Raw genomic sequence first — 14,241 nt, 5'->3', positions numbered from 1 at the left:
TACCTGGCCTTTGGTTTGGACTCAGTTTGACCCTCATGTTTCCCTCCCCTTATGGTTTTGATCTATGAGCAACTCTTAAAATGAGGCTGCATTTTAAATTGTATTTTAACTTGTATTTTAAATTGCCCCCCTTTCTATTATGTTTTTATTGTAATTTTATTGGTGTTAGCTGCCCTGAGCCCGGCTCTGGCTGGGGAGGGCGGGGTATAAATAAGAATTATTATTATTAGGGGCAAATTGTGTACACTTGAAAACGTTGGCAGCATTAAGATAAATTCGACAGTGTAAATGAGTTTTGATGGGTGTAATAATGGAATAGTGAATGGTTTGGTTTATGTAAAATATGCAGGGATTTAATGATATGGAAAACGAGCCATGGAAAGAGAAGAAGGGAAGCCGTTGATGTTTTAAGGATGTTTAAATGAGTATTCTGAATTGTAAAACAGAAAATTGACCTCCTCCCCTTCCGCCCTTTCTCCCCCAGATCTCCTTCCGCTCCCTGACGACCTCTCGGAAGGCAACAACCAGCTGTCTCCCAGCAGCCCGTCCTCAGTGGCCTCTGGGAGCGACCTGCGTTTCCACCACCTGCACGGCAACAACGCCGTCATCACCAACGGCGGGCGCACGGCGCTGCGGCAGAATTGCCGGAGCGAGTTCAACGACGCCATCGTTATCTCGAACCGGTCAGTGGGCAAGCGGAGGCAGGCAGCGGCGCTTCTCTTCCCCTGCCAGTCCCAAAACAATGCACCTCCTTTCGGGGAATCGCGCCGCAGCCTGAGGCTTAGAAGCACAGGAAACGGTTTGCACCCAGCAAAACTTTAATAAGAGTTCCAAGTCTAAATAGCAGGACTATTTTCTGTACATGTCAAGAACGGCTTTGGCTGGTGGATGTGTTTGGCTGTAACACTAAACTGTGGTTTAATCAAAAAAAATTCCTTCCAGTAGCACCTTAAAGACCAACTAAGTTAGTTCTTGGTATGAGCTTTCGTGTGCATGCACACTTCTTCAGATACACTGAAACAGAAGTTTCCAGACCCTTCTATATAGTGAGAAGGTGGGGAGGGGTATTACTCAGAAGGGTGGTGGGAATGGGTGATTGGCAGATAGCTGTGATGAGCCTGTTGACGACTCTTAACGACTGCAATAGGTCTTACAGGAAAAAGCAAGGGGTGAGAAGGTGAGTAATACCTTCTGAGTAATACCCCTCCCCACCTTCTCACTATATAGAAGGGTCTGGAAACTTCTGTTTCAGTGTATCTGAAGAAGTGTGCATGCACACGAAAGCTCATACCAAGAACTAACTTAGTTGGTCTTTAAGGTGCTACTGGAAGGAATTTTTTTTGTTTTGACTATGGCAGACCAACACGGCTACCTATCTGTAACTGGAACTGTGGTTTAATGTTATGGGAAAGAGTTCTTTTTTATATCATTTTATTTTTTATTCTGACAAAGTAATAAGAATAAATAAATAAGAATAAAAATGTGAACCCCACCCCCATTGTAACTATCCAAACCCCCCCATTTTTTTAAAAAAAAAACATTTTTAAAAATTCATTTTCACTTTTAGCTTTTATCATCCTAAATAAATCATAAACATTTTAGAAATAGGATTCTCAGAATCCCTGAACTTCACTCCCCCTCTTCCATGGTTCCCCCAGATATTCTTTTCAAACTGCATCATATCTTATTCTCCATATTGTCTTAAAACTCATTTTTTTTGTCATATTCTCTCTTCATTGCAAGTGTTTTCAAAATCCTGCTAATATTTTCACTTGTTTACAGTGTTCTTTCAAGTAACTTAAAAAAATTCCCCATACTTGGTTGAATTTATTGTCCTCTCGATCTCTGATTTCCCCGATCATTTTCGCCAATTTGGCGTAGTCCATCATCTTTATCTGCCATTTTTTTGTAGGTAGATTATCCTCCTTCCACCTTTGGGCACCAACTTCCCAAAAATTCAACACCTCTTGCGATGGTTCAACCCTTTTCCATTTTAACAGTACGAATTCTACAAACACCTTCCATATCTCCTCAAAATCATTTCTCCTGCGTATTCCCTGTCTCACCTTAACGGCACATGTTAATTGATAATTAATAGCTATATCCCACACCTCTTTAAACCATTCTTCCATTTTATATTCCCCTTGCCCCTTCCGCTTCCTAGCTATAATAACTCGTGCATCTGTCAATGAATCTGTGAGCAAGTCCTTCATAGCCTGTGAACCTTCCACCCCATCGTAATTCGAAAATAATGCTACCTCTGGGCTCTGGGTCAGCTTTATCCCAGTGATCTCTGTTTTCTCCTTAAAACCCTTTGCCAGAAAAAATGTACATATTTATATCCCCACCACATGTGAACATAATTCCTGGTTTCCTGGCATCCCCTCCAACATAACACCGAATATTCCTTGTTTGTTTGATTTAATCTGACTGGTGTTAAATCCCATCTCTAAACTAATTTATAATAATTTTCTTTTATCCTTATAGACAACATTTTGCAATGTACGATTCTCCCATATTTTCCCACACCTCTTTTAATTGATCTTGTTACTCCTCCATTTCGTTGTCCCTGAGAGGGGGCAATGACAATAAAGATATTATTATTATTATTATTATTATTATTATTATTATTATTATTATTATTTCTACTAATATTTTATAAATTTCACTGGTTTCTCCTTTTATGACTATATTTTCTTCTTTATCTCCCCTTTTTATAGTCTTTTCTTTCAAATTTTGTTTATTCTTTGCAGTTCTTCTTTTCCCTTAACCACTTCCTTGTCCGTTGCTCCAGTTGTATACAGTTAAACCAAGTTGTTTTGCTTCCTGCCAGAGCTTCTCGGGAAAGAGTTCTTATGGAGGACCCTCCTTTTATTCCACTGCAGGCCCCTCCGAGACGGGGAGCTCTTTGAGATCGTCATTCAGAAGATGGTGGATCGCTGGTCTGGCTCCATTGAAGCAGGTGAGGAATACAGGGAGGTCGAAAAGGAGCAGAATTGCCTCTCTTTCTTCCCTCGGAGGGGCGTTGACTCTTCTTGTGGCATTCCCAAAGCAAAGGAAGGATTAGACTCTGATTAATAACACACAGGGGATGCAGGTGGCGCTGTGGGTTAAACCACAGAGCCTAGGACTTGCTGATCAGAAGATCAGCAGTTCAAATCCCCGCGATGAGGTGAGCTCCCATTGCTCAGTCCCTGCTCCTGCCAACCTAGCAATTCAAAAGCATATCAAAGTGCAAGTAGATAAATAGGTACCACACTGGCGAGAAGGTAAACGGCGTTTCTGTGCGCTGCTCTGGTTCGCCAGAAGGGGCTTAGTAACCCAGAAGCTGGACGCCGGCTCCCTTGGCCAATAAAGCGAGATGAGCACTGCAACCCTAGAGTCGGTCACGACTGGACGTTATGGTCGGGGTCCCTTTACCTTTAATAACACACAGAGGCTTGAACCAGCAAGACTCTCGGAGGAGTATGTATAATCATAATTCCTGTCCACCCTCCGGCCCAGGTCGTTTTATTCACAAAAGAACTTTTTACACAGTGTTCGTAAGAACCAATCAGATTTCCTCTGAGCATTTCAAAAAACCCCACGTGGGGACAAAGTTAAAGTTAGAACTACAAAGAGCTAATTTCCAACTTGAGCATGCATATGCAATTCAGGGTAAATAAAAGAGGAAGCAAAGAGGAATGTTTTTAGGAAGGTCATAAATAGGAGTAAACAGGGGAGGACGGAAGGATGGCGAGGAAAGAGTATTTGCCATCTCCTTGTGAACTCTCTTCCTGGCCCCTAAAGGTAAAGGTAAAGGGACCCCTGACCATTAGGTCCAGTCGTGGCCGACTCTGGAGTTGCGGTGCTCATCTTGCTTTACTGGCCGAGGGAGCCGGCGTACAGTTTCCGGGTCATGTGGCCAGCAGGACTAAGCCGCTTCTGGCGAACCAGAGCAGCGCACGGAAATGCCGTTTACCTTCCCACCGGAGTGGTACCTATTTATCTACTTGCACTTTGACGTGCTTTCGAAGTGCTAGGTGGGCAGGAGCAGGGACCGAGCAACGGGAGCTCACCCCGTCATGGCGGGGATTCGAACCGCCGACCTCCTGATCAGCAAGTCCTAGGCTCTGTGGTTTAACCCACAGTGCCACCCGTGTCCTGGCCCCTAAGATCTATCTAAAGATTAAACTACATCAAAGTAACCTACTATCTTTATGCACTGAGGATGCCTGATGAAGCAACTGGGCTGTGTACGTGACTTGCCAAGCAAGAGAAATAGGTCAGGGATGCAGAGGCGTGGACTGATGAAAAATCATATCAAAATGCAGTGGTGCCTCGCAAGACGAAATTAATCCATTCCGCGAGTCTCTTCGTCTAGCGGTTTTTTTGTCTTGCGAAGCAAGCCCATTGATGGCTTAGCGGATTAGCGCTATTAGCGGCTTTTAGCAGCTTATCGGCTTAGAAAAAGGGGGGGGGGGAAAACCCCGCAGGAACTGGCAAGACATTTTCGTCTTGCAAAGCAAGCCCATAGGAAATTCGTTTTGCGAAGCACCTCCAAAACGGAAAACCCTTTCGTCTAGTGGGTTTTCCGTCTTGCGAGGCATTCGTCTTGTGGGGCACCACTGTGTCTCAAACCCAGTCAACACAATTCTTTTATTGCTGACACAAATGGCTTGCTCCATATTTTTTATAATTCCTCATAGCAATCCCACCTGATCACTACACTTCTTAACCCCCCCTTCTCTCCCCCCTTCCTAGGGGTCACTGCCATCCGCCCAGAGGACCTGGAGTTCCCCAACACGATGACCGATATCGATTACGACACATGGATGCTAAGGTGAGTAATAATAATTATTATGTGCTTTGTTGATGTCTCACTGCGGCGATCACACACAGGGCCCCCGGACGTTTGACGGTCTATTGACCCTGTGCCACCACTGTGATTGCCTCTTCGCTGCCACCACCCCGCTTCTCACAGGGACACACGGAGTCCAGGCAGTTGTTAACATTAACAAATAATCAAGTTTATTTTTAAATGCCGGAACAAGTGTATGGTTTCAATTTCACCTGGCTTGAGAGCAGTACATGTGAAAAGGATCTAGGAGTCTTGGTTGACCACAAACTTGACATGAGCCAACAGTGTGACGCGGCAGCTAAAAAAGCCAATGCAATTCTGGGCTGCATCAATAGCATCTAGATCAAGGGAAGTAATAGTGCCACTGTATTCTGCTCTGGTCAGACCTCACCTGGAGTACTGTGTCCAGTTCTGGGCACCACAGTTCAAGAAGGACACGGACAAACTGGAACGTGTCCAGAGGAGGGCAACCAAAATGGTCAAAGGCCTGGAAACGATGCCTTATGAGGAACGGCTAAGGGAGCTGGGCATGTTTAGCCTGGAGAAGAGGAGGTTAAGGGGTGATATGATAGCCATGTCCAAATATATAAAAGGATGTCACATAGAGGAGGGAGAAAGGTTGTTTTCTGCTGCTCCAGAGAAGCGGACACGGAGCAATGGTTCCAAACTACAAGAAAGAAGATTCCCCCTAAACATTAGGAAGAACTTCCTGACAGTAAGAGCTGTTTGACAGTGGCATTTGCTGCCAAGGAGTGTGGTGGAGTCTCCTTCTTTGGAGGTCTTTAAGCAGAGGCTTGACAACCATATGTCAGGAGTGCTCTGATGGTGTTTCCTGCTTGGCAGGGGGTTGGACTCGATGGCCCTTGTGGTCTCTTCCAACTCTAGGATTCTATGATTCTAATTTATTTTTCTCTTGTTGGTTTCTTAATTTTAGTTCCTAACAACTCCAAAGTGATTATTCCAACTATCTATCTGACTCCACCTAACAATTCCTCTCACTCTCTCACAATACAACTCTACCAACCCACTGCCTATTCCTCCCTCTTCCTTCTCCGACTCCCAAACCTCAACTGACTTTCAAAACCTCCCACTCTAACTTTTACTCCCCCCTTGCATTCTCACTGGCCAATCACATCACACCCATTTTACCCCTTTCCTTATGACCCACCTAGGAGGCAAACGCCACACTCACCTTTTCCCCCAAGGAGCTTAAGGAAGTGTACGTAATTCTCCCCCCACTTTTTTATCCTCACAAGAACCCTGAGAGGTAGGCCAGGCTGAGAGTGAGTGTCTAGCCCAAAATCACTCAGCATCATGGCTGAATAGGGGTTTGAACCTCAGTGTCCCAGGTCCCTGCCTGGCGCTCCGGCCCAGTGTTTCTCAAACTCGGGTTCCCAGCTACTGTTGGACTACAACTCCCATCATCCCTGCTCACCGGCCCTGCTTAGCTAGGGATGATGGGATTTGTAGTCCCAACAACAGCTGGAGACCCGAGTTTGAGAAACCACTGCTCTAACCCAGGCAACCTTCGGCCCTCCAGATGTTTCGGACTACAGTTCCCATCATCCCTGACCACTGGTCCTGTCAGCTAGGCATCATGGGAGTTGTAGGCCAAAACATCTGGAGGACCGAAGGTTGCCTATGCCTGCTCTAACCACTACACCACACTGCCAGGGGCAAGGGGGAGAACTGGCAGCAAGAGAAACTCGTTTGCAGGGCAAGAAATGATAACAGGCTGAGAAACAGCTACGTGGCACAGTCCTTCCCCTCTAGAATGCTAAACCCGTACTTTGGAATCTTGTTAATAATAATAATAATAATAATAATAATAAATTTATTTATTTATACCCCGCCCATCTGGCTGGGTTTCCCCAGCCACTCTAGGTGGCTTCCAACAAAACACTATAATACAATAACCTATTCAACATTAAAAGCTTCTCTAAACAGGGCTGCCTTTAGATGTCTTCTAAAAGTTTGGTAGTTATTTTTCTCTTTGACATCTGGTGGGAGGGCGTTCCACAGGGCGGGTGCCACCACCGAGAAGGCCCTCTGCCTGGTTCCCTGTAACTTGGCTTCTTGCAGGAAGGGAACTGCCAGAAGGCCCTCGGAGCTGGACCTCAGTGTCCGGGCTGAACGACGGGGGTGGAGACATTCCTTCAGGTCTACTGGGCCTTTGAGGCCGTTTAGGGCTTTAAAGGTCAGCACCTACACTTTGAATTGTGCTCGGAAACGTACTGGGAGCTATATTTATTATTATTTTAAAAAATACTATTATTATTATTATTATTATTATTATTATAAAAATGTGTATACCACCCTTTCTCCACAGATATCAGGGCATTTCACAGCATAAAAGCACAAAGTACATAATAAAAACAAGAACGAAGCAAAGCAATCATTCCCCTTCTTCACCACCCTAAAGTGGATTTCTGGGCTGTGTGTAACGACATTTCAAAACGCCAGAAACTTTATAATAGACGCCAACTGAAAAAATCAATTGCACCTGTTAAAAAATACCCTGATATTAAAACACCTGGGTTTAAATAAAAAGGTTTTAACTTTGCCGTGCCCTTGTGGACAGTCCCGGCGCAGGTGCTGCGAAAGGGCAGCGACCTGGGGCAGAGACTGGCTTTCAGGCTCTGCATGATGGACATCTCCCTGAGCCACTGAGGGAGGCAAGACGCTGGGGGTGGGGCTTTTATTCTGGTCTGGCTGCTGCAGGGCTGCTCTAACAAGCTGCAGGTGAACCAAAAGTCCCTTTGTGCGTGGTCGCCATCTGTTGTAAATAAAAAATATGCCCTTTTCCCTTATGGGGTATCCAAGAGCCCATATAGAGTCCTTACGTAGGTTCCCTATTGGTAGGAGAAAATAACAGAGGCCAACCAGAGAATATTGAGAAGCAAAGCAGCTCGTAAGCCTGATCTTTATTGATCTGTTGCAACAGGGTGCTCCCCTCACCTGCAGGAGAGGAGGTTGACCCCCAAAATTGCTGTCCAAGGGCTTATAAAGACTTTTGAAATTCCCATGCTGTAGATCAAGACCACCCCCAGAAACATTATGCATTCATCACAGAAGGGGTGTAACCTAAGACCACCCCTCAGATAAGGCGATCTAAAACAGAACATTTGCATGTTGTTTTCTCCTGTCTCTTTGTTTATTTCCTGTCTGGCAGGTTACTTGATTGGATTTCTTGGGGAGCCTGGCCAGTCTTTTGTAGTGGTAAAATACTTATTTCCTGGGCCAGGTCACAGGCTCACACCTTATTCATACAGTGGTGCCTCGCAAGACGAAATTAATCCGTTCCGTGAGGCTCTTCGTATAGCGGTTTTTTCGTCTTGCGAAGCAAGCCCATTGACAGCTTAGCGGATTAGCACTATTAGCGGTTTATCGGCTTTTAGCGGATCAGCTGATAAGCGGCTTAGGGCTTAGGAAAAGGGGGAAAAAAGGGAAAAACCCCTGCAGGAACTCGCAAGACATTTTCGTCTTGCGAAGCAAGCCCATAGGGAAATTCGTTTTGCGAAGCGCCTCCAAAACGGAAAACCCTTTCGTCTAGCGGGTTTTCCGTCTTGCGAGGCGTTCGTCTTGCGGGGCACCACTGTATCTTAAATGTATCCTTAAGACAGAATCTGTGAGGAAAGAGACAACGGGGAGACTTTTCCAGTTTGACCTTGCAGAGAAAACATTTGCTCAGTTTAGGAATCAAAATGGTTCCAGGTTGGCTTTCCTGTGCTGATCTATGTATTTGCGGTTATGAACATTACCATATATCTAAGACCATAAAATTCCTATCACACCCCCACCCCAAATCCGGCCCAGCAACCAGGGCTGTTTGGGAGTTTTGACGCACAGAAGATGGTAGGGCCAGCAAATCTTGACCCTGGTGCCAAAAGCATCAGTCGGATTAGGGATACCGATTTGAGGCTTTGAAATAAACAGAAGAATATCATTTGCAAATAACACCCATTCATGTACAGTGGTGCCTCGGGTTAGAGACGCTTCAGATTACAGACTCCGCTAACCCAGAAATAATACCTCGGGTTAAGAACTTTGCTTCAGGATGAGAACAGAAATCGCGTGGCTGCGGCACGGCAGCAGCGGGAGGCCCCATTAGCTAAAGTGGTGCTTCAGGTTAAGAAGAGTTTCAGGTTAAGAACGAATTAAGTACTTAACCCGAGGTACCACTGTACTTCTTCTGATGTATTACAGTATTATTATTTTTTTAATAAATTGTTTTTAAAATATTTTTTATTCATTTTTCAATCATTTTTGTACAATCTACTCATACTTTATCACACAGTCATCAATTTTTGACTTCCCTCAATTTCTCTGCCGATCTTTCGTTACAGTTTCTGTTGTTAACGCATTTCTAAACTTACTATTGCCTTTAGCCATTCCTCTACCTTTCACTTACTTCTTTTTTACAATATTTCTTAATTTTTCACAGAGACTCTTCAAAACCAACAAGTGTTGTCTGTACATCACATATGCCTTTCAGATACTCTGTAAATCTCCCCCAGTCCTCAATAAACTTTTGGTCGAATCTTCCCAGTCAGTTTATCCAATTCTGCATATTCAGTCAGTTTCATTCTCCATTCTTCCACTGTTGGAATTTTTTCCTGCTTCCATCTTTGCGCCAGAAGTATTCTTGCTGCTGTTACTGCATATTGGAAAAGTTTGCAGTCTTTTCTAGTCTTTTCTAGACAAGGATGCCCTTTATCACCATTACTATTCATCTTGGTGCTGGAGTTTCTGCTAAAATCAATAAGAAAAAAATGAAGAAATAAAAGGGGTGTCTGTAGGAAAAAATGAATATAAAGTTAAAGCATTTGCGGACGATTTGGTAATGACAGTGGAAGAGCCAGTGGGAAGTGTTAAAGGAATTCTTGAAGAAATAGAACAATTTGGACAAGTCGCAGGATTTTATCTAAATAAAAAAAAAGACTAAAATTATTGCTAAAAATATGGACCAAGAATTAATACAGGAAATGCAACAAAGGACAGGGTTGGAAGTGGTGAATAAAGTGAAATACTTAGGAATATGGTTAACCCCCAAGAATATTGATCTGTATCAAAACAACTACCTACCTGTTTGGAATGGAATAAAAAGGGATTTGGAGGTGTGGGGAAGATTGAAATTATCTTTTTGGGGAAGGATATCTACGATAGAGATGAGTGTGCTGCCAAGGATGTTATTTCTATTCCAATCACTGCCAATAATTAAAGGGGCATCAATTTTCAAAGAATGGCAAAAAATAATTTCAAGATATATCTGGCAGGGCAAGAAACCAAGGATCCAGTTTAAGTTATTAACAGATGCGAGAGAAAGAGGTGGCTTTGCCCTGCCAGATTTGAAATAATATTATGAAGCATCATGCCTATGTTGGCTAAAGGAATGGATTAAATTGAGGAATGGAGAGTTGTTGGATCTAGAAGGATTTGACAACAGATTTGGGTGGCATGCATATCTATGGTATGAAAAGAGGAAAATTCATAAAGGCTTTGAAAACCACATCTTCCGAAGATCATTGATAGTGGTGTGGGAGAGGTACAAAAATTTGTTGGAACCAAGACTCCCCCATTGGATTTCACCATTGGAAGTGATGAGTGTGAAAAAGATAAATATGAGGGGGAGGTGGATAACTTATGGAGAATTGATAGTAAGAGAGGGGGGGAAATGGAAAATGAAAACTTATGAAGAGGTGAAAGAATTTGTTTATGACTGTTTGCATTACTAGTAGATCAATGAAATGTTTAAAGAAGACTATAAAATGTGTGGATATGAAGGGAAAGAATCAAAATTTCAAATTGAGGTATTGAACAATGAATATAAAAAATTGTCTAAAATGTCTAAAATGTTGCTGGAATGGCATACAAAAGATGAAGTGGTAAAATCGGTAATAATACATTGGGCCAGAGATTTCGGTTATAACATACAATAGGATGGATGGATGAAATTATGGAATGAAAGGTTAAAATTTACAGCGTGTACCGCATTGAAGGAAAATGTAATGAAAATGGTCTATAGATGGTACAAAACGCCAGTAAAATTGGCTAAAATGTATAAAACATGTAACAAGTGTTGGAAATGTAAAGAAAAAGAAGGAACTTTCTATCATATGTGGTGGGAATGTAAAAAGGTGAAAGGCTTCTGGGAAATGATATACAGTGGTGCCCCGCAAGACGAACGCCTCGCAAGATGGAAAACCCGCTAGACGAAAGGGTTTTCCGTTTTGGAGGTGCTTCGCAAAACGAATTTCCCTATGGGCTTGCTTCGCAAGACCAAAATGTCTTGCGAGTTCCTGCGGGGATTTTTCCTCCCCCCCCTTTTTCTAAGCCGCTAAGCTGCTTATCTGCTTATCCGCTAAGCCGCTAAAAGCTGCTAAGCCGCTAATAGCACTAATCCGCTAATCCGTCAATGGGCTTGCTTTGCAAGACGAAAAAACCGCTAGACGAACAGAATCGCGGAACGGATTCTTTTCGTCTTGCGAGGCACCACTGTATAATGAATTGAAAAAGATGTTACATTTGTTAAAAAACCAGAGGCCTTCCTATTAGGATTGGTAGGTAATGAAATTAATTGATGTATTACAGTATTTTAATATTTTTTTGGAAGCCGCCCAGAGTGACTGGGGAAGCCCACCCAGATTGGCGGGGTATAAATAATAAATAATAATAATAATAATAATTAGTAGTAGTAGTAGTATTCCTCTTCTTCTGCAATCCCTCGTAGCCGAGTAAGATTGTCTTCCATAAACACGGTTTTAACAATGAGTCCATAAGTGAGTGTGGAGGCCAATTCTGGATCCACACGTCCTTCCACAGTGGGGACATCTGTCGCACCTCGGATCCCGAATGCCTTGCGAGTCAAATGTTTTGGCTCCCGTACGCCACAAACCCAGAAGTGACTGTTCCGCTTTGCGAACGTCCTTTGGAACCCAAACGTCTGACGCGGCTTCCGATTGGCTGCAGGACCTTCCTATAGCCAATTGGAAACCGCACCTTGGTTTCTGAACGTTTTGGAAGTCAAACGGACTTCCGAACGGATTCCGTTTGACTTCCGAGTTACGACTGCGTTAGGAAACAAAGAATATACTTATCTGTATGCTAACGTATGGTAAGGTAACAGTCTTGTTCTTTTTTTCACTCTCAATTCCCTTTTTTCCTTTCACTCTAGCTTCCTATAAATGACATTTTCATAACGAAATATTATTAATAATAAAAAGAGACACTAGTGCCTGGGGTGGGAGAGCTGGAGCTGGGAAGTGCTCCCGCAGCTGCGGAAGGAGCGCCACGCAGACTCATCTTTTCTCTTTCTCTTCCTCCCTCCCAGCGGCACAGCCATCATGCAGGATGGGAACACTATGCGCAACAATTACGGCTGCGACCTGGACTCCCTGACCACCGGGTCGCGCATTGGAATGATGCGCACGGCTAAGGGAGACCTGCACTACTTCATCAACGGCGTCGACCAGGGGGTGGCCTGCTCGGGGCTGCCGCCAGGGAAGGGTAATAATAATAATAATAATAATAATAATAATAATAATAATAATAAAATTTATATCCCGCCCTCCCCAGCTGAAGCCGGGCTCAGAGCAGCTAACAGCAGTAAAATAATACAGCATTCTAAAAACAATTCATTATAAGATCAGTTCAAATCAAATTGATGGCAACCATTGGGCTAGAGTTCTGTGAGGATTACCAAAGGTGGGACAGCTCCGTCTTGCAGGCCCTGCGGAAAGATGTCAAGTCCCGCAGGGCCCTAATCTCTTGTAGCAGAGCGTTCCACCAGATCGGAGCCACAGCCAAAAAAGCCCTGGCTCTGGTTGAGGCCAGTCTAACCTCCCTGTGGCCCGGGACCTCCAAGATGTTTTTGTTTGAAGACCGTAAGGTCCTCCGTGGGACATACCAGGAGAGGCGGTCCCGTAGGTACGAGGGTCCTAGGCGGTATAGGGCTTTAAAGGTTAAAACCGGCACCTTAAACCTGATCCTGTACTCCACCGGGAGCCAGTGCAGCTGGTATAGCACAGGGTGAATGTGATCCCACGGTAAGGACCCCGTAAGGAGTCTCGCCGCGGCCTTCTGCACCCGCTGGAGTTTCTGGGTCAGCTTCAAGGGCAGCCCCACGTAGAGCGAGTTACAATAATCAAGCCTGGAGGTGACCGTCGCATGGATCACAGTGGCCAGATCAGGGTGAGAGAGGTAAGGAGCCAACTGCTTAGCTTGGTGGAGATGAAAAAATGCCGCTTTTGTTGTAGCTGCAATCTGCGCCTCCATGGAAAGGGAGGTGTCAAAGATGACACCCAAACTCTTAACGGACAGTGCTGGCACTAATTGCGCCCCCGCAAGAGATGGGAGTTGTCCCCTCCCAATCCCATATCGTCCAGACCCAACCAAAGGACCTCTGTCTTTGAAGGATTTAGCTTCAACCAGCTCCCACGTAACCATCCAGGGTAAGGGCACGAGGGGCTGGGAGGGAGGGAGGGAGGGAGAGACGCCTGCTTGTCCCGGGTTCAAGTCCCGCCAATGGCATCTCCAGGCAGGGATAGACAAGGCTGAGTTTAGTCTGCTCAAGGCAGGTCCCAGCGTTGTGCAACAAAACAACACCACCACAAACTGGCTTATAAGTCTAAAACCAAATTTACTAGAATAATAATTAGAATAGAGACAGACTTGTAACCATTCAAGCAACAAACATACTAAGGTGCCATGTGCAAAACAAAGCCTGGAGATACTGTAAACATGGAGTGGATAAATGTACAGTGGTGCCTCGCAAGACGAAATTAATTCGTTCCGCGAGTTGCTTCGTCTTGCGATTTTTTCGTCTTGCGGAGCGCGGATTCCCCGGGTATTAACGGTTTTACGAAAAAGGAAGGAAACCCGCAAGACGTTTTTGTCTTGCGAAGCAAGCCCATAGGGAAATTCGTCTTGCGAAGCACCTCGAAAAGCGAGTTTTTCGCCTTGCGAGGCATTCGTCTTGCGGGGCACCACTGTACAACTGTATCTTAAAAAGTTACATGTGCAGTAAACGTTGTACAGACTGGATAAATGAACCGTTCAACAAGCAGCGTAAGTCCAGTCACAGAATGGCAACCCCGTGCCGCCACAACGGCAAGGGTAGCACACTGGAGAATATGAAAAAGTTGTTTTTCAAAGATTGAACTGGGTGAGATATTCTTCAATAAGTCTTGAGTTGGAAATGCAAAACCGTAGGCATGGATCAATCGCGGGAAGGCAAATCAAAGACACCACCCTGGCAAGTGGGCAAAAGGAGACTTGTTCTCCGAATATATTACAGGTTTCACTACACGCTTCATCGGCTCGAAAGGCCAGTCATACAAAACAGTTTGCTCAGATTAAAGAAAGTATTCACAGCACTTGCGGCTTTGATTTGCCTTCCCGTG

At 44.4% G+C, this 14,241-nt stretch overlaps 1 protein-coding gene across 1 annotated transcript in view; it reads left to right on the top strand.

Annotated features, from left to right (window-relative positions):
- Positions 1 to 14,241, top strand: part of NEURL4 (neuralized E3 ubiquitin protein ligase 4) — a gene marked incomplete at its 5' end in the record, with an annotated part of 68,504 nt that overhangs the window by 27,958 nt on the left and 26,305 nt on the right. Inside the window, 4 exons of the mRNA XM_079951720.1 lie at positions 485 to 683; positions 2,886 to 2,962; positions 4,744 to 4,822; positions 12,171 to 12,346. Of these exons, the coding sequence (XP_079807846.1) occupies positions 485 to 683; positions 2,886 to 2,962; positions 4,744 to 4,822; positions 12,171 to 12,346 (531 nt within the window). The remainder of the gene's footprint in view (positions 1 to 484; positions 684 to 2,885; positions 2,963 to 4,743; positions 4,823 to 12,170; positions 12,347 to 14,241) is intronic.

Source organism: Podarcis cretensis (genome assembly GCF_951804945.1).
Source record: "Podarcis cretensis genome assembly, chromosome: 13".
NCBI lineage: Eukaryota > Metazoa > Chordata > Lepidosauria > Squamata > Lacertidae > Podarcis > Podarcis cretensis.
Note: the sequence above shows the minus strand (reverse complement) of the source record. Positions and strands in the feature narration are given on the sequence as shown.